This window comes from Aspergillus tubingensis (assembly GCF_013340325.1).
Source record: "Aspergillus tubingensis WU-2223L DNA, scaffold_8, whole genome shotgun sequence".
Taxonomy (NCBI): domain Eukaryota; kingdom Fungi; phylum Ascomycota; class Eurotiomycetes; order Eurotiales; family Aspergillaceae; genus Aspergillus; species Aspergillus tubingensis.
In genome coordinates this window covers 38,318-62,050 of record NW_023336282.1, presented here as the reverse complement: position 1 = coordinate 62,050, position 23,733 = coordinate 38,318, and the positions used below count along the sequence as shown (strand labels likewise).

At 31.4% G+C, this 23,733-nt stretch overlaps 3 protein-coding genes across 3 annotated transcripts; 2 read left to right on the top strand and 1 right to left on the bottom strand.

Moving 5' to 3' along the window:
- Positions 1 to 155: 155 nt before the first annotated feature.
- On the top strand, positions 156 to 2,381 carry AtWU_06352 (sugar porter family MFS transporter; the record flags this gene model as incomplete). Its single annotated transcript, XM_035501461.1, has 10 exons — positions 156 to 262; positions 326 to 440; positions 509 to 680; positions 743 to 852; positions 909 to 1,053; positions 1,123 to 1,226; positions 1,297 to 1,469; positions 1,567 to 1,809; positions 1,869 to 2,104; positions 2,182 to 2,381. 10 exons carry the CDS (start codon positions 156 to 158, stop codon positions 2,379 to 2,381), a joined length of 1,605 nt encoding a protein of 534 aa, XP_035357354.1.
- A 706-nt stretch (positions 2,382 to 3,087) lies between these two features.
- Positions 3,088 to 5,563, top strand: AtWU_06351 (transketolase family protein; the record flags this gene model as incomplete). Its single annotated transcript, XM_035501460.1, has 5 exons — positions 3,088 to 3,281; positions 3,350 to 3,459; positions 3,534 to 4,016; positions 4,070 to 4,587; positions 4,646 to 5,563. 5 exons carry the CDS (start codon positions 3,088 to 3,090, stop codon positions 5,561 to 5,563), a joined length of 2,223 nt encoding a protein of 740 aa, XP_035357353.1.
- A 371-nt stretch (positions 5,564 to 5,934) lies between these two features.
- Positions 5,935 to 7,182, bottom strand: AtWU_06350 (putative integral membrane protein; the record flags this gene model as incomplete). Its single annotated transcript, XM_035501459.1, has 1 exon — positions 5,935 to 7,182. The coding sequence occupies one exon, from the start codon at positions 7,180 to 7,182 to the stop codon at positions 5,935 to 5,937; it is 1,248 nt and encodes a 415-aa protein (XP_035357352.1).
- Between the last annotated feature and the right edge of the window lie 16,551 nt (positions 7,183 to 23,733).

Below are 23,733 nucleotides of genomic sequence, written 5' to 3'. Positions count from 1 at the left end.
TCGCCGATCCAGCAGAAAGGATATTCATTAAAACAAAACCAGTGCTTAGCTTCATGAGTTCTTGGCGAAATACATTTCTCTTCAACCCACCTGCAAGCGAGATTTGATTTTTCATTGAAACTGATTGCCAAGTCAGCTGCGAGACGAATATCAGAATGAAACCATTCACAACTCCATATGCGTTCCTCACCGAGCGGCTAAGAGGCCGAGGGGCTAAATCAGCATGGATCGAGTACCTGATTACAGCTACATGTGGCATTGGGTAAGTATGACCCCTAGCCTTACACGCGAGACGGAATCTAACGCACGCCTCTGCGCCATGTAGGAACATGCTGTTCGGCTATGATCAAGGTGTCATGGGTAGTCTTCTCACGGGCCCATCATTCGAAGCAACATTTCCTTCGATCTCGAATGGCAACTCTACCCTCCAAGGTTTCGCGGTACGTGAAGATGGCGCTTGGCTCTTCGGAGATATTACCTACCAGGGACGTGCTTTTAACATGAACAGGTGGCGGTCTATGAACTAGGATGTGCAGCCGGCGCTTTGACCGTCATAATCAGTGGTGACAAGTTCGGCCGAAGGCTGACCGTCATGGTGGGAGAGCTGATTATCATCTTCGGTGCCATCCTACAGGCTTCCTCTTCTAGTCTGGCGCAATTGATAGTAGGCCGTATTGTTGGTATGATCCAATTCGCTTCCAAGGACCTATAATCTAGGAGTACTGACGCATTCTGCCTTCAGCCGGCTTTGGGAATGGTATGGCAGCTGCTATCTTGCCAACTTGGAATGGCGAGTGCTCCCGTTCTAAGAACAGAGGTCGAGCCGTCATGTGGCAACTTAACATTAACCTGGTATGTCAAGGTGCATTTACGGCACTTTATAGGAAATCATCAGCTAATCTCTGCAGTTCGGGATTGCCCTAGCATACTGGGTCGACTATGGCCTGGCAGCCTCCACTAGTACCAGTAACAATGGTTGGGCATGGAGGCTGCCACTGGGGCTACAGTCTGCTTTCTCGGCTGTGACAATTGTTCTGGCGCTCTTTCTTCCGGGTAAGTGGCAATAGCCTCATGATCAAACATTGTACCGGATTGCTGATGTGCCATTCTCTAATATATCAGAATCCCCGCGGGTTCTGATGCGCAACGGAAAATTTGATGAGGCACGCAACGTTGTTGATATGTTGTCGTTGGAAGAAGATCCTGCTATACGCGCTGCTGAAGCTGTTCGTATACCACATGCAGTGATGACATACTTTGATACACAGAGTCGCTAATGTCATGGGACTGATCTAGTGCACAGTCGTGTCTTTGATTGAGAACGCACTCCAAGAAGATTTCCAAAGTGATTCTCAATGGCAGGCTATCTTCACCCAGGGAAGGCCCCGATTTTTCCAGCGACTCGTCTTGTCTGCATTTGTGATGTGCATGTACCAGCTTACAGGCGTCAATCTTATTACATATTATGTGTAAGTCCAGCTGTCGATCTGTTGTCCCGAAACCCTCAACCTCTTGAAATATATCTTGACGATCACCCGCTTACCACATCTTATTGGAATACCACAGCCCCATTATTTTCCAGAATACACTGAAGTTCTCCAGACATCTCAGTTTGCTGATGTCTGGCTTTGTCGGCTTGGAGTTCTGGATTGCGAGCTTCATTCCAATTCCCCTCATCGACAGACTTGGGCGTCGGCCCTTACTGCTTTTCGGGGCGGTCGGGCAGTGTGTCAGCATGGCTGTTCTCGCCGCCACGGTTGCGTATCCAAGCAATAAAGCATGCGGATACGTGTCCGTAGTTTGTGTCTTGTGAGTCATTTTTTCTTTAGAAATTTATTTTATTATATTGCTGATGTCTGAAATGTTAGCATCTTCAACACTGTCTGTGCCATCGGTACCAACGGGCTGGCCTTCTTGCTACCCGTCGAGTTAACTCCGCTGCAAACGCGTGGAACATCCGTCGCCATCTCCACCGGCTTTTTCTGGCTCTGCAATTTCTTTGTTGTTATGATATCTCCAGTGCTCATCTCTCGCATTCAATATGGTACTTACATCCTGTGGGCATGTACGAATTTGTCTTTTATCCCAGTGATATACTTTTTCAGTAAGCTTTTCTTCGTCAAACGCTACGGATTGAATTTCCCGAGTCTGAACCCTTTGTTAACAATGTTGACACCGCAGTTCCGGAAACCTGCAAGGCGTCTCTTGAAGATATTGATGTCTTGTTCGAGAACAATCCTAAATGGCTCCTTGGCCCACAGTCCAAGAAGAAGATGGCGAAAATCACCGAAGATGCTTCAGTGCTTACTGAGGCTGTCCTACATGAGAGGAAGGAGAGTGCTCCTACAGTCGACATGGTCGAAAACGCATCTTCCAAGTGATACCATCCGCATCACTTATATGGCCTAACCTGGGTGTATCATGACCGAGAAGGGCGGGAACCTTGGGCCTCGTAAACCTGCAACTTCATATTAGGCATGTACATAGATGATATTATTATATAATGGAGCAAGTGGTTTACTCCCATAAGGTAGTCATCCGTGTTTGTCATATCACATCTTTTCCAAACGTGTACACCAAGTTCATGTCTCTTGTACCTTTGGGAGTACACCCTTGCTTTTTAACATTACAGTCGTCAGTAGTAAATTAGTCAGAGATATGTCGAGATGACTAATTATGCTCGTGAGGCATTATGACCATCGTGGGGGCACTGCATTTCACTGAACGCAGCCGATGGGGTAGGGTCATCGAGGCGAGGGTCACTGGCCTCGAAGCGAGGCACTATTCCGACCATGGCCACCACTCACAACCATGGCGATATACTAGTATTGCGTTTAACATATGACCACCTATAGTCAGTGGCCTCAATGACAGTTGATTACCTTCGTCTCGATCCAGAATCACCATGACCCATTACTTGGTCAGTGCCTGAAATCCGGGGCATATGGCATATTGGGGTGAAGGCCATGATGTATAAGAATACCGCCATCTCGATGTCTTTGGCCTAACAACCTCCAATTCACTACCATAAAACTTTTGCTCAAAGCACGAAAATCCTGATTTTGCAGAAGTCTTCACTTTCCGGCTATGGCGCCCGCATTAGAACTCACAGAGAAGCCCATCCAGCCTCTGCCCACGAAAGCAGTCTCTGGCGTTCGCAATGGAGCTTCAGGCGGTGTCGGTATCGGGCTAGAAAGCCCAGAGAAGCACCAGCGTGTGATGAATGTCTTTCGAGCTTTCATTGCTGATCTTGCGCAGCAGTATGGAGAAGGTCACGCTGGGTAAGTCAGCTCCATATACCGATTATCCTTTTGGACAACATGGGAACGGCTCTAACCAACCTCAACAGAGCCCCGATGGGTATGGCTGCCATCGGTATCGCCTTGTATAAATATGTCATGAAGTATTCCCCAAAGAACTGCAATTACTTCAATCGCGACCGTTTTGTCCTCTCCAATGGTATGTCTCTAGGTGTTGTTCCGGCAGAGCTGCCTGACTACACTTAAATCGTGACTAACACAGAAAAATTGTAGGCCATGCCTGCCTATGGCAATATTTGTTTATGCATCTTATTGGTGTTCCGAGCATGACACACGATCAGCTCAAGACATATCACTCGGCGAGACTTGACTCTCTCTGCCCCGGGCATCCCGAGATCGAGATTGATGGCGTGGAGGTCACAACTGGCCCTCTCGGCCAGGGTGTCGCTAATGCCGTTGGACTCGCCATGGCCACTAAGAATCTGGCCGCTACATACAACAGACCTGGCCATGAAGTGGTAAATAACATGACGTGGTGCATGGTCGGTGACGCTTGCCTTCAGGAAGGTGTCGGTCTTGAAGCGCTCTCGCTCGCTGGCCACTGGAAGTTGAACAATCTATGTGTCATCTTCGACAATAACAACGTTACATGCGATGGAAGTGCAGATGTTGCTAACACTGAGGATATGAACATGAAGATGCGAGCTACTGGCTTCAATGTGGTAGACGTGTACAATGGGGACACAGATGTTGCCGGTAGATCCCCAAGATCCTTGACTTGGTGTAAAGAGTCTGCTAATGCGATCTAGCCGTCGTGAACGCGCTCAATGCCGCTCGCCGTAGCGATAAGCCAACATTCCTAAACGTCCGCACCGTGATTGGTATTGGGTCCGCCAAGGCCGGCACGGCTGATGTACACGGATCTGCCCTGGGTGTCGACGAAGTGGCTAACCTCAAGCGATCGTTTGGCCTCGACCCTAACGAACACTTCTACATTCCACAGGATGTCTATGACTTCTTCCGTGATATCCCTGGCCGTGGCGAGGCTCATGAAGCGAGTTGGCATGCGGCTGTTGCCAAGTACCGTGAAGAGTACCCCGAATTGGCCGCTGAATTTGCGCGCCGTGTTGCAGGAAAGCTTCCAGAAGACTGGAACAAGTACATTCCTAACAAGGAAGAACAGCCTACTGCATCCACTGCCTCCAGGAAATCTGCTGGTGTGATAACCAATGCACTGGGACAGAACATCAATTCGTTCTTGATCGGGACTGGGGATCTTACGCCCTCCTGCAATGTCGCCTACAAGAACAAAGTCGACTTCCAGTCTGTAGGTGCCACTAGCTTCCTTTCCTGATGCCACTTTCGGTTACTTACATGCACTTCAGCCTGACCTCCAAACTGTGTGTGGTATGACCGGAGACTACAGCGGTAGATACATTCACTATGGTATCCGGGAGCATGCCATGTGCGCTATTTCCAACGGGCTTGCTGCATTCAACAGAGGCACCTTCATCCCCATGACGAGTACATACTTTGTCTTCCATTTGTACGCCGCTGCCGCTATCCGCATGGCTGCACTACAAGGCCTCCAGCAGATCCACATCGCCACCCACGACAGCATCGGAGTCGGCGAGAATGGACCTACGCACCAGCCCGTCGCAGTTGCTGCTCTTTGGCGTGCTATGCCTAACTTACTCTACATCCGCCCCTGCGATGCAGAAGAAGTTGCAGGCGCTTACAACGCCGCCATTCGCGCGACTGAGACACCGACTGTCATTTCCTTATCCCGTCAGGGCTTGACCCAGTATCCTCAATACTCCTCACGCGAAGGTGTAATCAGAGGCGCGTACGTTTTTGCTGAGGCAGAGGGCGACGACTTTGACGTCACCATCATCGGAGTCGGCTCAGAAATGGTATATGCGATGCAGACCCGCGAATTGCTTCTTAAGGAATATGGACTCCGCGCACGAATTGTCTCATTTCCTTGCACAAGGCTTTTCGAGCAACAGTCTCGTGAATACAAGCATTGTGTATTGAAGCCTCGCGCCGGCAAGCCAACTGTCGTGATTGAGGCTTACCCGTCTAACGGATGGGAGCGCTATGCTGATGCATCCGTGTCCATGAACTACTTTGGAAAGAGTTTGCCTTCGAAAGATGCATATGCTCATTTCGGGTTTGTGCCAGATCGCATCGCCATTAAAATAAAGGACCTGGTAGCGGAAGTAAGACGCGATGGGATTGAGGTCTTGAGGGGCGATTTTAGAGAGTTGACCGGGGCCCACTGGATTGAACTTCAGCATTAGAACTGTTTATGACTCTTGCAATGACATGTAACTTTCCCTTGTATATTGCGATTGAGGTTGTCTGTAAAGGGTGAGGATCCGATCGTGCTTACTCAATGACCATCAGTTCTCACAAGGAGATAGATTCTCAGCTTGTACTATAAGGGCTTGCTACACTCAGTGCAAAACATAATAGGCAGCTCAGACATCAGATAATTTACACAATAGAGGAAACCATCTGGTAGGTTGTGAGTGCTACGAAGTGGTGTGCATATGCATTTCAAGGATGCTTCGAAATTTTGTTGAGCTGACTGAAGCAATCCATGTATTCTATCTTCCCACTTTCCCAGATCCCTCTGGTTCTTGAAGAATCTTTCGATTTGTGGATCGATTTATGGTTCGTATTTCGGGGGTAGCATCTGTTTGATCGCATCAAATGCCGGAGGCTCGTCGAGACAATATGTATCTATCGCGTCGACATCATTGGCAAGCTTGTGTATTCGCACCGGATATGTTGCACCGTACAACTTGGCGATGGGTTTCCGGTCCAGTTTCTTATTCGTTCTGCCACTGAAGGTGTCCTCCCGGGTTATAAGCTCGACCTTCAATTCGTGGTTGATAGCAATTTCTGGAAGATCGGCCTGTGGAAAAATATTCCGTGGATCGTCACTGCCACAGTAACTCTCACAGATTTCGTCTGCAGCATTTGCACTTTCCGGAATCCTGATTTCGAATTCGACCCGTAAGCAGCCATCACGCAGGCAGCTCTGAACCGAGCGTTGGAATATGACTTTAGGGCATCGGGGTTCGAGCTTTCCTTCTATCAATGACCGTTTCGACGTCGTTGTAGTGTTAGCAAAGGCCTGCATCTCACAATGGGCTATATTACGGCGCATAGCTACTTCGTCGACCCTCCACTTGATTGCTGAGATAGCTATATATTTCATTTCACCATCTCGGGCACCTGGTGTCAGCAAATTCCGAATTGCTAGCTCCACGGAGAACATCGCTTTGGTAGTCGCATCTTTTGGTCGTTGCTGTGATATCGTAGTTTGGATCATCAGAGGGGAGGCAGTGAACCGTCGAGAATAGTTGCTGGGGGAAGATGTTGGTTGTATCAAGCGATAAAGGATGTCAAGGGTCTTGGAAACACTCAGTTTGCGGCCAGACTCAAGGTCAATCGTGGCCTTGAGGTAGTAATCGACTGTCCCGAGCTCGGTTTTCATCGTTGGAGGGAGGCAGTTCGGCACCGGAATATTAAAGTAGTATACCACACAATCCTCTGTGTCTGTATTCCGACATGACACGAGTTTGTCAAATTCGGACCAAAGAATACAACTTAGAACAGTCTCTTCGTAGCACGGTGCTATAAATTGCTTTGTCGTGGACTGTCCATATCGAAGAGTACTCCGCCAGCGACCCTTGAGATTTGTGCGAGGTGAGCTATGACCATCGAATCTCACTGATCGAACAAGACTAATGGTGATATTGCGTGCACTATCTGTCATGTCCATGTCCATGGAAGCCTTCCTTGAAAATCGAACAGAACCCGGCAAAGACGAAGTATATGGTTCGATGCCCGGGCGGATGAAAATGGTGTGGGATTGGGGCGTATTGAGACGTAGATGAGGGTTGATCATTGTGAGCGGGTATCAATCAAACGGAAAGGTGTAGTCATAGCCAGGCAAAAAGACCGGATGGAGAAACATTGGGGGCGCAACTCGATATACGAGTCTCGGTAATTGTGATGCGATGCGATAATTCCAGGACTACATGACTGCACTACACCCGATAAGGAAGCCAAGCCGTAAGTATAAGCTTTCCTTTTCGCAGCCGTAATGCCTGAGTCATCAGGGGCCCGCCCGACACCAGAATCACTTCGATTTCTGGATTATTGCAGAGATGCGACTCACAACCAATCCGTTCATACCTCGCAAAACATAAGGCGATAGAGACATTCCAGTCACTGTATCGCCCCATTAGCATCTGCTCATATCGTATGCCTTCTACCATCTCAGGGTAGACACAGTATACCATCCACTCTGAGTTCAGTGCCAGGTTTGCTGGTGGCGTAGTTTCAGCCTACTGATCAGCGGTGCAAAGGGAATGGTTGGCGCCGTCGGCTATCATGGCGATAGACAATATGCCTTACCTTGATTTGAAAGGATACAAATTTATGCTTATGAAATGGCAGTATTTCACTTCTCCTGCGGATATGTATAGTATCCATCTGATGTCTGCACAAGATCGGTAACAATAAGGTGAGTAGGCAATGCTCTGCTATGAAAGGATACCAGGTGCGGCTGCCATAAAAAGAATGCGTGCAATAGGAAATTCTCAAAGAACAAGGAGATGAAGGTGTTCCTGAGAACAGGGACATTTCATCAACCTCTGGTCTTGAAGGCCATTGGAAAATTACTCGACCCATGCTATAGCTTGAGCCCAGCTTGGATACCGTCATGAATAAGCGGCATCAAATTATTGTAGTTACTAACACAAAGTAGCAGTTTCAATTCAAAAACAAAGAACACAACATACATATGACGGACATGCGCCGGGTACGGTGATTAGATCATTGAAATACATATCAGTGAGGTTGTCCACGCAACATGGGACGACATCTTTGAAAAAAAAATCGATGAATATACATATTACATTTTCAATATTGCTTTCATTTGCATATGAGACGAGCAGATCTCCGAATCATACCTCTAACCACTTTGACCGGAGTCTTCTTCTCCTGCCAGCAGTGCCCAGAACAGCTGTTCGTTCTCGACATCCCTTGCATCTTGGGCCAGAAATGCATCGCAGAGATTACTTCTGTGACGTTGATCCCATGCTGTGATCAACAAATTAGGCAAGAGCAGCTAGTATGACCTAGCCCATTTCCATGTGTCCAACTGATTACAGTAATCAGAGGGAGGTCTAGCAGAGACAAATGCATGTTCAATGTATGGTAATTTAGGAATTTGAATAAAATAAACCACAAAGGGTGGATCTTCTCACAAGCAAAGAGCTCCACGATGATGACTGATAGGCTAGTGAAGCGTTATTAGAAAAAAGGTAGAGTGAGATGCCGAAATCTGCAGTAACCACCAATGTTGTAGCCACATAGACCCTAATAATAACATAACAAACCAGTATTCTTCGAAGGCAAAGATGCCTATAAATCGAGTACGTATTTTTGATTGTAGTTCGGTCGGTAGGTTAGTGACTAGGAAACTGTACCAGAGCTCACACGTCACAGAAACCAATCAAATCCAAAATTGTGTAGTGGCAAATTTTATCCTTAATGGTCTGCTTCTGCAAGGATCAATGTGACACCGGATGCCAGGAGGACCAGGCCTTGCATCTATTGGAGCATGTACGCGGCCAGAACTGGAAGCACATAGATGATCTGCAGGATGCAGCATGACAATTGGTTAGGTTCAACAATCATACAAGATCTATTATCCTCTAATGTGGATGCTTAGAAATGCTCCAAAGTCTGCGGTATGCTGAGTTTGTAAGTCTCAGACTCATCTCCCCAATCAAGAATGGTAAAACACCCACCAGTCATTCAGCGACCGGATAAGTTAGGCATGTCACTAGAGGACACAACGGAAGCCTCACCGCATGATAGCCACTTCAACACCCTGCAGGCATGTTCTACCTCATTCCATAAAAAGAGGGGTTTACAATACAGCTTAGAATATGACTCTATCGATGCAATACTGACAAGTTCATATTTTTATTCCATAGTAGAATGAAACTAAAGAAACAATAAAACTCGAATTTCATGTCCTATTCAGGATGATTGGGTCAAAACGTCGACCTTCTGGCCTTGTCCCTTAATGCTTGGTAAGATAGAAATATACCACTCCAGCTTCATCTTCCAATTTGGACCAGTGAGCACCGGCAATGGTGTGTTCATTGACATAGCGAAGGTATTCTACCCGTGGATGATCATCATATATCAGAGCCGCAGAGCTAACACCGCGATACGCAATTTCAGATAGCTTCAGCCATTCAGAAATCAGTTCAGGTTGAATAAAGATGCAATTATGAAGACGTGGCAGACATGTAAAGGGGAGGACCGAGATAAATCTCAAAGACTTACAAACATATCACCCCAGTCTGGAAGAGACTTCCTTGATTTACCATCCACTGAATACTTTCTCACGGATGTTCGGGAGTGGACAACCTTGATCAGAGGTAGCAATTTCTCTGCTACCGAATCTGAAGGGTGTCCAGTTCGGAGTAAGTGAGCCTCCCATTCACCGAGCAGAACGTCTGGCTGTACACCTGGTAGATGATCGAAGACATCTTGTAGCTCTGATGAATCAAAACAGTCTTGTTGCTTGATTAAGGAGAGAAAGTATTCCTCAACAGGCCTGTGAGAGTTATGTGTTAATACCGTGTTTCCCGTTTTGTTTGAGTGTAGTGGAGGGAATGATACATTTGCGGCTTAGTAACTGTCATGTTGGGCATATACGTTGGGAAGGTAGGGACTGGGAATGAAGGTGCGGATTATCGATTTCCTGGTATGTGCTATCAAAGTATCCTTTCACTAGTGAACGTCAATGAAGTTCTGTCTTTCAAATATTGGCAGCTAATGAGACGGGACAAAGCCTTTATAACTATCACCGGGGTAACATGGAATCCTGTTTTAGTGTTACAAAGCATAGGGTACAACGTATCCCTCGTGATATTTCGTCGGTGAAATGATGTCAATGAGGAAGCATATTTTCCATAAAGTCTTACCATCATCCGGGAAGTCGGTGTCTTCTGATCTACTAGTGAGGAAAAAGCAGGATTTTTACATGCTAGTGACAGTATACATCCATAAACGGTGAACCTATTTCCCTGAAGGTATGCTGCAGGTGAATGGTATAGGTAAATCTGAAAAGCCCTGCCAGCCAGTTGCACTACCAGACAGAGAAGTAGAGTTCTGAGCCATTTGGTTTGGTAGACGCATCCTTTATATGCTGTGTCTTCCTATAGGCGACCTTAGTACGACCGCCTACAGGCTGTTGCGGTGGGATTTCTCACATACTACATGCCTAACTTTCAGTAATTACTTGAAAGACTATCTCCAATATGGACAATCTCCTATTGATTCTAATTTGTACAAATCAGATTGGCATTCAGAAATTAGGGTGAACCGATAAATTTTGCTCCTAACCATGTTCACCCAGCATTGAATTGTCTATTCCGCTTACAGGTGGTGACCATTACAAATGAGAGGTTTTTACCACAAGACTAAGCTGGCAAGATCGACGAGTGTTAAGTTTCCAAATCCATAAAGAGCCTTTCTCATTACAAGGGTGGTTTGCGATGAATGCCGGACATATAACTAGATGTAGATTCACTCGAATACTCATTGACCAATATAAATCATGTCATTAGTCACTGTTACCCTAGAAATAGTGTCTACATTGTTACGCGCCTATCGACCGGTGCCTTCCTAGGAGAGAAAGTATGTCCCAGAGCGAAAGTGGTTGACATAATAGTAAACTATACTTTGGACATATTCGGAGCAATAGCCGCACTTAGAAGACGGCCACCTTTTCTGCGGCCGGTGATTCACTGGTTTCTGACACCTGCTCAAAGGTTCCGGCATAGTGTGCAAGTAGCACGCCGGATTATGCATCAAGAGATGTGGGGGGGAAGCCAGAGCAACAGATGGATAGGCAGCCGGATGCGCTGAAATGGCTTCACGGAATCGCAGCCGGTCGCCACTTGCATGTGGGTACAGCGCAGATAGGTTTGATGAGGATTCACACCACATTAACCTCCTCACCAATGTTATCTATGACCTGGCAGCAAATCCAGAGTATCTTCCGCCTATGCTGAAGAGCTCCATTTATATTAGTCACCGACGGTACCTTTTACTAGATCATATTCGCCAGATGAAACTCCTGGATAGTCTGATAAAGGCAAGTAAATCAACAATTGGATCCGCTGGGCCGGAGTGCTTAGCCCCTTGCTTGTACATTGCTCATTATCACTCTCGACCTCGTCCTCTTTTTTATCACTGCAACTAGTACTTAACGTAACCCACAATCGCGCGGCCCATACAATCGCGCGGCCCACCCCCCTACCCGAAGCACCTAATATGATTAAATTGAAGCCTTTAAATCAACATAATTCTATATATAAAATGCTATATAACTAATTACTAGATAGTTTAGAATACTGTGTATATTTATAATTAATAATAAAGTAATTAATGCACTGTAGAAACACCCGTGAGAAGGTCTTTATAAATTAAAATATTTATTTAATTTTACTACTAATCTCTGTATTTTAATTATATTAGATAGCTTATTATATATTTTTAATTATAATATCTTCTGTATAAATAATCTGTCTCTTTAAATACATTCTTTTTTATATCTGATTTTTATAATTAGTATATAGTTTCTTATTTTTTTTAATAAATAGAATTAAATTGGTTATTACAAGTTTATATTTCTTAAAAAGTTGCCGTAGTATAAAGCATGTAAGTAATATTAGACTTATTTAATATTCTTAAAGCAGATATTCCACGGTATTTTAATACTTTGAAAGATATTTTATATTATATAATATTTAAAATACTGAGCCACTTGACTGGCTGTCCAGAGAAGATAGTATTTTTAAATAAATATTTAACTAATAAAATATTTAATCAGAATTTAAAAGAACTAGACCTGTTGTTTTAAATTTATTAATAATATTTAATTTTATTAGAACTTACTGGTATGCCTTGAAATAAATTTTTAAAAAATTAAGTTTATTAATATAATTATAGCTGTAATATGCTTACTGTTTGACTAAATTATTATATATATATTTAAATATATTAGAATAATTAATATCCAGAGGTTGAAGTAGATGGAATAAATATAGAAATATATAAATAAAAATAATTTTATTTTTAATACAGTATTAATTAAATTTAGAGATCAGATAACTACTATAACTATTAAGAACTAGAAAATTATATTTACTTACTAACTTACTTCTAATTAATAGAATAAAATATTTTTGAAACTATTAAAATTTAATTATATTAGTTATTTAATTATTATTACTAACTTTAATCCTCTAGGAAAGAGGAACAGTTTAACTCTTATATTATATTTAAAAATATATTTTACTTTTAAAAATCAGGATCAGAGATAAAGTCTTTTTATTAAATTAATTATATTTAATTAAAGTAATCTATTTCTGGTTTCCTGGTTAAATTAGAGATAGCTAATTAATTTTTTAAAAACTAGTTATTATTTTAATAATAATAATCAGTTCCATAGCAAATCTTGTTTTATTGAAATTATATATATTATTTAATAAGATTCTATATTTTTATATAATTTTCTATATCTGTTTAAACCAGTCTTTTATAATTTCAGGATCTTTTATTTTAGTTTTTTGATAATTATATTATCTTTTGTAATAAATTTAGAGAAATTTATAATATTTAATAAAATTATAAGTTCAGTTAATATCTATTTCTTGGGATATTATATAATCTTATTTAAAAAATATTAAATTAATTATTTTTTTAATTTTAAATAGTCATGGAGGTGTATCTTATTTATTTAAAAATAAGATTTATTTAATAAGTAATTCTTCTTTGTTTTTTAATAATTTTTAATATATATTAATTATATCTTTAACAAAATCTTATCTAGTTAAATGAGTGTGAAAGATAGTTTAAGGAATATTAAAAATATATATAATCTTATAAATACTTGTAATTTAGTGTTTCTGAATAATTTTAATAATAAGAAGAATTCTATCTTCTTACTCAGCTATAGTTTTTAATAAGATAACTGATTTTAGTAGTATTTGTGGTGGTTGAATTACTTCAGATAGATGGTTAGAGGTGGTGTTTTGGGAGGGGCAGGCCGCGCGATTGTATGGGCCGCGTGATTATGGGTTATGTTATTGTTCTAGAATTATTCAGCTTGGCTGCACTGCTATGCCCTGGAGGATATCACCTTCATGGACACAACACTAGTCCCAAAGGATGTCAGACTCGCTGTCTCCACCCATACTATAAAACAAGAGTGCATATATTCAAATGCGCATATTTATAACGGATACCAGTTTCATCGAAAGTGGCAAGAGCTACGCGATGAAAACAAACACTGATTAATAAAGATAAGTACAGAGTATTATGGATTAAACATAGAGTATATACCTGTCCCAGTCAGTTTCTTATAATAAATTAAATTAATTTTCTTTTCATATATATCAACCTAAATAATAACTCATTTTTTGCCTATAGACAAGCCTGTATAAAATAATAAATTAAATAAGGTCTTACACGTAATCAAATTATATAAGTTTTATTCAGTGCATAGTATACGGGTATTTCTTATTAATAATTCTCTCTTTAATATATTTTATAATAATCCCAAAAAGTAAAGATAGCCTGATGGAACTGGTAAAGATAATAAATAATTATAAAATATAAAATAAAATATATTAAAGAAACAGGTTACAGTCAAGATATAATTATCAAATCCTAGGATTGCTTCCCTGTCCTTATTAGCTTAGCTTTACTGGTATATATACTGTTGAACTGGATTAAAAAGATATTAGATTAATAATTATCTAAGAATAACTAGTCTTAGATAAGAGAAGAGAAGTAAGACTGAATAATACTATATAACTATTTATAAATAAATATAAATAAGTATTTCTGTAATTAAGCTTTTGAATATATAGTTATTTAAAAATAATATTATTAAATATAAAGAATAAAACTAATTAAGTATATAAAAAAGTGTTCTTATATATTTTATTTTTTATATATTATATTATATATTATTTAAGGTAGAGTAATAGTTAATTTAATTATAGTCTAAGATCTAGTATATTCTGAGTATATTATCAAACCCTAGGATTACTTCTCTGTCCCAGTTAGCTTAGTCCTATTGGTATACATACCGCCGAACTACATTAAGATAGTATTAATTAATAATTATCTGAGAGATAACTAGATTATAAATAAAAGAAGAGAAGTAAGATTAAATAATATTATATAATTATTTATAAATAAATACAGATAAGTATTCTGTAGCTAAGCTTCTAAATATATAATTATTTATAAAAAATATTATTAAGCACGAAGAACAGAACTAACTAAGTATATAAAAAAATATTCTTATATATTCTATTCTTTATATATTATATTATATACTATTTAAGATAAAATAATAATTAATTTAATTATAATCCAGGATCTCAGTATACCTTAAGCATACTTTAAGTATATTTTTAATAATAAATCTAATAATAAATAATTATATAACATAAAACCATTCTAGATATTATAAAAATAATCTAAAATTATATTTATTAATAATTTATTTTTATCTAAGTATTATCCTTATCAGTGCTTTCTACCTAGTAAATTTATCTTATTAATAAATTAATTAATAAAAGTCTATAATATTATTTTCTCTTTTTTAAGATTTCTTATTCTTAAGAAATATAAAAATATATATTCTTTTATATATATTAGCTGGATCCCTTAGTTTCTTTTTCTTTTTTTAAAAATAAATTAATATATCTTACTGTTATATTAATTATAATTAAATAAAAAAATATATTTATCAGTCTGATAAGATTCATGAAAACAGTCATATTATTAAAAATTTTTATAAATATTATTTCCTGAAAAATATTCTCTGTATTATAAATTTAAAAAATTAAAATTATATTATTTATACTTATCATAGTTAAAAATATAAAAAAATTTTATAATAATAGAGAGTGGAATAAATTAAAATAAAATTAATTAAAAATATAAAATAAATTTACTGAGACTCTGGCTGAGCAAACTTATATTTTTATTAAAATAATTTATTTATTTAAGTAATAATAATTTCTTAAAAATTATAGAAAGCAGATACTAAATTATAACTTAAATATATTAAAATAATTAAATAAAAAAATCTTTTAAATACTGAAGATCTCCAGGAATTAAAGTATTTAATTAATAAATATAATATTATTTAACTTATTATTATATCAGATAATTTTAGTTTAACTTAATTAGTTAATTCCTCTTCTTTCTGGATAAATTTTAACTTATCTATTAGTAATATTATTCTATAAGCTAGTAATAGCCTATTAAATTCTTAATAAATTCTTATATATTTTCTAAAGTATCATAGTCTTTCTATTTTATTAAATAATATGATTTATTGCTGATCTTCTTATAGTCTAAAATTCTTTTAACTTTATATTTTTATTTAATATTATTATTAATTTTTATATTTTCTATAATTCTAATATTTTTTAGCACAAGTTCTAATAACAAGATATAAAATACTAGATAAATTTTATTTATTAATTTTAGTAATTTTAGCTTATAATTAACTAGTCTTTTCTTTTCTTTGATAATAAATAATTCTAGTTTATAATAATTAAGTTTCTAACTTAATTATTTTATCTTAATATTTTTATAAAGCAGAAATACTTTTTCTCCTTTCTTTAAATTAGATTTCTTTCTGTGTTGGTAATTATAATAGATCTTACTATATAAATTTATGAATTTAATATTCCAGGATAACTGAGTATATATATATTTTATAAATATAATAATATTTTTAACTATATCAGTAACTGGTTACTTTCCTAATAATATTTCTAAGAATCTTAAGTAGTAATTATAATTAGCGTAAAATAGTAAGACTCCAATTATTAAATAATTAGTATTATTATATAAGAACTATACTATAAATAATAGATCTGCCCAATTATCTTATTAATAATTAATATAATATTTTAAATATTACTTAATTATCTGATTAATTTTTTTTATTTATCTATTTATCTGAGAGTAATAGACTGTTATTATTTATTTTTTAATTTTCATGAGATCTGTAAATAATCTCTAGAATTTTAAAATAAATAATTTATTTCTATCTGATATAATATACTTTAGCATCCTATAATTTATAATAATATTTTTTAAAAATAGTTCTGTTATCTGTATTACTATTATTATTATTTTATTTAATATAAGATAGATATACTTAGTAAGACAATCAGTAATAATTATAATAATATTATATTTTTTTAATTCAGGTAGTAGTCTAATGAAGTTAATTATTATTTATTTTTATAGTTATTGCGGTGCTTTCTATACTTATATTTATTTATAAAATTAATATTTTACAGGCTTATCTTTAATATATATTTTATATTATTTAATATAATCATATATTTTTTATCTGAGGTTTGGAATATAGTAATTTCTAGTAATTAATTCTATAATCTTCTTGACTTTTAAGTATTTTTTAAATAATCTGTTATAATATATAGTTATAATTTCTATTCTTATATTAATCAGAATAAAGATTAGTCTATAAAAATAAATTAATTCTTTTTTATTAATAATAATCTTTTCTAGTAAGTTTTTATTTATTTTTTAAAATATTTTATTATCCTGGGTGGTATTAGTTAGTTATTTAATTAAATTATTATTTATTTCCAGTATTACTGTAAGATTAACTTTATTATAATTAATTAATCTATCTTTATTTTATTTTAGAATAGCTGGCTTGATAATCTTTTCTTTTATTTTATAATTTAATTTATAACTCAGTATATTTATATATTTATTTTCTATTTTCTTATAATATATAATATAGAAGTTATATTATAACAGAATTTCTGCTTATCTTACCTGCCTTTTAATTAACTCTTTAATTATTATAAAATAAATTAAGTTTTTATAATTTGTTTTTATAATAACAGTATATTTTATTTTTTTAAGATAAATCTTTTACTGCTTAAATATTATTACTATAACTAGTAATTCCTTATCATGGATATCATAGTTAAGTTTTATCTGAATTAATTTTTTTAAGTAAAATATAATTAATCTGGATTTTCTGTTATTTTCTAGCTATATTATATATATATTAATAGCATAATTTAATATATTAATTTTAATAATTATTTTTTTTTTTAGATTATACTACACTAGCACTGATAATATAATAAATCAGTATTTAATATCTTTAAATATATACTATTATAGTTTTTTTTATTTAAATTTCTATATTTTCTTTATAAGTTTAAATAGCAGTATTATATAAATAGCATATCTATCTATAAATTATTAATAATAATTAATTAATCTAATAAACTGTTATAATTTTTTTAGATTCTTAGATTAGAACCAATCCTTGATAGCTTATATTTTAATTTATTTAGTATAGACTTTTTTTATAAATATCTAATATCCTAGAAACTCTGTTTCCTAGATATAAAATTTATATTTTTTTAATTTATATTGCAAGTGATATAAACATAACTTATATAATATAAATTTTATATATCTAATATATTCTTTCTTACTCTTCAAGAAGATTAAAATATTATTTAAATAAATAATTATAAATTTATTAAGATATTCTCTGAGTATCTTATTAATATATTACTAAAAGAATACAGATATATTAATTAATTTAAATAATATAACTAAATATTTAAAATATCTGTATTTTATTCTAAACACAATTTTCTATTCTTCATTTTCTGTGATATATATATAGTAATATATATCTATAATATTAAGTTTAGTAAACTATTTTATTTTCTATATTTTATCTTGGATTTCCAAGATCAAGAGTAACAAATATTAATTTTTAATTATAATTATATTAAGTAGTCAGTAATCTATATATAATTATAAATTATTATTTTTCTTTAATATAAATAGAATTCTATATTCTGCGGGTGACTTTAACAGTCTGATATTATTTTTTATTAATTAATTATTAATATATTTTTATAATACCTATAATTTCTTTTTAAATATTAGATAAATTTTTCTATATACCAGTAATTTTTCTTTCTTAATAAAAATAATATAATTATACTTTTTATACTGAGATAATTCAGATTATTCTAGCTGTTTAAATAAATTCTTAAATTTTTTATATTATAATAAGATATATAAGTTACTCCTAATTATAACTAGAAATTTTTATTCTAAGTCTCTGGTTCTATATTATTAAATTTAAATTCTTATATTTAAGTCTCTTATTACTTTATATTATTAGTTTTATATTTTTATTTTTATATCTTAGTTTCTAAGTCAGTATTTTTAATATTATATTCTTAGTATTTATCTGTTATTACTAGTATCTATTTTAATAATTTCTTAAATTAATTCTGTTATAATAACTTAATTACTGCTATTATTTATATAATTATATTTAAAATATTACTTTTTTTTAAGTTTTCTCCAGTACCTAGTATATTAAACTTTTATAATATTTTTAATTTCTTTATAAATTATTTAATTCTTATTTTAATCTTATACTAGTTAGCGGATTATACAGATCCAGATTTTATATTTAATTCTTATTAATATTATCTTAGATAATTATAATTTATAAACTAGAGACTTTTAATTCTTTAATTAATTTATAAATTATAATTTTTAAGTTATGGAATCCCTAATACAATATTATATTATTTTAATAATATTATATTAAAATCTATATATTTATAATAATTTATTATAGCTATAAATACAGTTTTTAATTTAATTATTAATATAAGAATTTCTAGATTCTCTCTGTTCAGTCCTGCAATTAATTCTAGTTTTTTTTTATTTTTTAAATATTTCTAGTTATTATATGAATTACAGGTTCATGAAGTTTCTAATTATATTAAAATTTATTAATATTTAAGCTAGTTAATCTAGTATAATTATCTAAATCTTTAAATATTTCTTTAATTTAATTATTATTAATTATTAATCTAGCTAATTAGATTCTAGTTATTTTAAATATTTCTTTAGAAATCTTAAATTTTCTATTTTTACTATATAATATATTATATATTAATTATTAAAGTATACTATCTAATATATTATATTATGATATAAATATTATTTATACTCTATATATAAATAGTTATAATTAAAATATAAATAATAATTTTTTCTGGTTTCTACCACTCCTGCTACTTTTAATTAATAACTTATAATATACTTTTAATTATAATATATAGAGTATATATTTATATAATATATAATTTAAGAAAATTTATTATATTTCTAGTATTTCTTATTTTCTTTAAAATATTTATATAAATATTTTTATAATTATATTATGGATCTATTCTAGCTACTTCTACTTTTAACTAATTTTAAATAAATAATAATAATAATTAATATTATCTTATTTATATATTAAATAAAATTCTGGTAATAAGGTATTTTTATAAATATAATCTCTAATTTTTATTTTATAATTTCTAATATTTTAGATTCTAATGTGAGTAGTATTATATAATCTTCTTAAATTTTAAATAAAATTATATTAGATTCTTCTTAAATTTTTTATAATATAATTTAATTAATAAAAATATTTTTTATTTTTTTAATTTTTTTTATTTTTATCCCAGTATATCAGACATAATTTACTAGTTTCTAATAAAAATTTTTCTGGAATATTAAATATTTTATTAAATCTTTTTTTATTGGATTTAAAATCTTCTAGTTAAATACTGTATTCTTTATTTAAAAAATTAAACTTGTTCTAAATTATATTAAAATATTTATTTTCTAAAACTAGCTTATTATTATTACTGATTTTTATAAATTGATTAAATAGTTCAGATAATTAATAAATTTCTTATATTTCTGTTAGTACTGTTAATTTATCTATAATAATTTATTATCTTAACTAGTCTTAGTATATTCTACTTACTAATATTAATAATTATTTTTATTATATAATATATAGCTTCTTGCTATCTAGTATCTATATTATAATTTTTATTTATATTTTTAATAGATAAATAATAATATTATAAATTTTTTTAATTTAATCTTCAGTAATTCTCAGCTGCTTCTAAGACTATTATTATTTTTATTTATAATTCTTTAATTAATAATTTATTTTATTATAGTTAAAATATAAACAGTCTTTTTTATATCTTTTAAACTTTTTTTAAAGACTTTATTCTATTAAATCTAATATTATATTATATCTAATTTTATTAATTTTAGTCTGTAGAGATCCTTATATCTGAAACTTTTAAATTATATTAATTATTAATTATTAACTCAGTAATTCTATTAATTATTTTTTAAAATATAGATTTACTAGTCCATTAATCTTTTTTATTTTATATTATATTTATATAACTTATTATCAATCTTAACTGCTACTATAATTATTTATTATAATATTTTTAATTAGTTTTACTAAATAAATTTTTTTTAGATCTCTATCTTAAGTTTTTTTTTAAATTATATAATATAGATATTTTTATTCCAGTCTAGATAATTAATAATTTATAGAAACTTAGAAATATATTTAAATACTAATCTAGTTTATTTAAGTTATTATAATTTTTATTTAATATTATACGCTGTATTAATATCTCCAAATATTTATTTAAAATATTTCTTAAATCTAATATAACTAGTAAAAATTCTTTTAATATTATTATTTTAATTATTTATTAATTTCTTCTGGTAATTACAGATATATAATTTAAATTAATTAAATATTATTCCAGTTAGATTAATAAATATAAAGAAAATTTTATTAAATTTATTTCTAAGCTTTTTTTATTTATATTAAGATATAAATTTAATTAAATTAAGAAAATCTTAAGCTTTAATCAATTATTATTAAATAATTCTAGTAATTTAATTTTAACAGATTTGACTACTAAATAATTTTTAAATAATTAATTTTATTATTTTAAAATAGTAATATTTTCTTATAATTAATTAATTATATTTATTAATTCCTGTATTATTAAATCTTGTTATTATTTTTTTAATATTAAAATTCTACTATAGAGTGCATAGCAAGCTTAAAATAATTAATATAATAAATAATTATATTAGTAAATACCTATACTAATAATATCTAATATATTAAACTTTAAAATTATTTTCTTGTCCCAGTTAGCTTAGCTTTATTAATATATATATTATTAAATTATATTAAGATAATATTAATTAATAATTATCTGAGAGATAACTAGATTATAGATAAAAAAAATAAGACTAAATAATATTATATAATTATTTATAAGTAAATACAGATAAATATTCTGTAGCTAAGCTTTTAAATATATAATTATTTAAAAATAATATTATTAAGCATAAAGAACAGAATTAACTAAATATATAAAAAATATCCTTATATATTCTATTCTTTATATATTATATTATATACTATTTAAAATAAAATAATAATTAATCTAATTATAATCTAGAATTCTAGTATATTCTGAGTATACCCTAAATATACTTTCAGTAATAAATCTGATAATAGATAATTATATAATATAAAATTATTCTGGATGTTGTAAGAGCAATCTAAAATTATACTTATTAATAATTTAGTTTTACCTGAGTACTGTTTTTATCAGTACTTTCTACCTGGTAAGTCTGTCTTGCTAGTAGGTTAACTAGCAGGGGTCTGTAATAATATAATTATCATGATCTTTAATTATTTATTTTATTTATTTAATCCTTTATCTGTTTCTGCTATTTCTCTATTTTCTTTATTATCTTTAATAATTCAGCCCTGTTTCTACTCTTTTATCTATAAATCTAATTAAATAACTATATTTACTTTATTAATAATTTTATTCTATTCTTAATACTTTTCTTCTCCAGGATAATCTCTGTTCAGACTATTTTTTTTTATTCAGCTAGCCACTGCTCTTTCCACTATCTGAATAATTCTAGAATTTTTATATAATAACTTCTTCAACACTTCTTCCATCATCTGATTATGTTATATTATATATTATAAATAAATTTCTTATATTATAAATATCTGATACCTATTAATATCTATTATCTTAATTAGTTCCTGTTGTATACTAGCTTTTGAAGAAGATAGTTTCTTTATTTTAAGATTTCTAAAAGATCCCTATTTCTTATTTCTAACTTTACTGTTATATTAATATAAAATAATAATTTATAGCTGGATATACTGTAGACATGTTTATATAAATTTAAATAAGTTTATTATTAACTCAGCTAAATCTTTTGTAAACTGTTTTAATCCCAGTAATTTATCTATAATTATTAAAAATATATCTATTATAATTATATTATATAGTTTAAGTTTTAATATCTCAAGGATTTTCTTTAATTACCCCAGTATTAGCAATTATTAAACTATTTACTTATATTCTAGTATATTAAATAGACTGAGATTAAGTAATAGAATCACTGGGAAATCCAGTTATTTATACAGTAATTCTTTTTAATTCTGAAAGCTTATCTTTGAGATTCTATATTTTATCTAGAATTCTTATCTGGCCTGATAGAGCAGGCAAGATTTATCTATTAAAAATTAATATTTTTATTATAAATTACTAAATCTTTCTGGAATTATTTCTTGAATTAAATATTCTATAAAACAAGACAAGTCTTGCTTGAGATAAGATATAAATAAATTAAAATCTTTTAAATTTCTTATTTTTTTTTTTTTTTTTAGTTTGACTGCTGCGAGGTGCCTGATAAAAATATTAATATAATTAATTTTTATATATAAGATTAGAAGAGGTATTTTTTAATTTTTTTAATATTTATATTCTTTTTTTCTATTTTATTACTAACTTTATCTTATATTTTTTATATTTAAAAAAAGTTTTTATTATTCTGAATACAGGCAGCATTATATATTCTAAAATCTATAAATTGTTATTTAATATAAACTAATCTTATCTTTAATCTCTATTATTTATAGAATCTTTAATTATTATTATTTTGACACTACTTTATTCTCTAACTATTAGTAAATTCTTTTATTAACTTAATTTATTATATATTAAAAAAAACACCAAGTAGCTGCAAATAGTAATAAATAATTTAATTATTATAACTCTATTACTATAACTGGATATTATTATATTAATAAAAATATATTTTTAAAATATTATATATTCTATTATTAATTATCCTGATATAAATAACTCCAGAAATAAGAACTAGAAATTATTTATTTTAAAATATATATATTCAGAATAAGTACAGCTCTTAAAAAATTCTGGATTAGAAACAAAGAAATTTAATAAATATAAATAATTTATATAATAAATTTATATTACAGGATATTATTATATCATAATATAATTTTTAATAATAAAATCAGAATAAATATTTATAATAAATTATAATTTTATTTATACCAAATCTTACTAGTCAG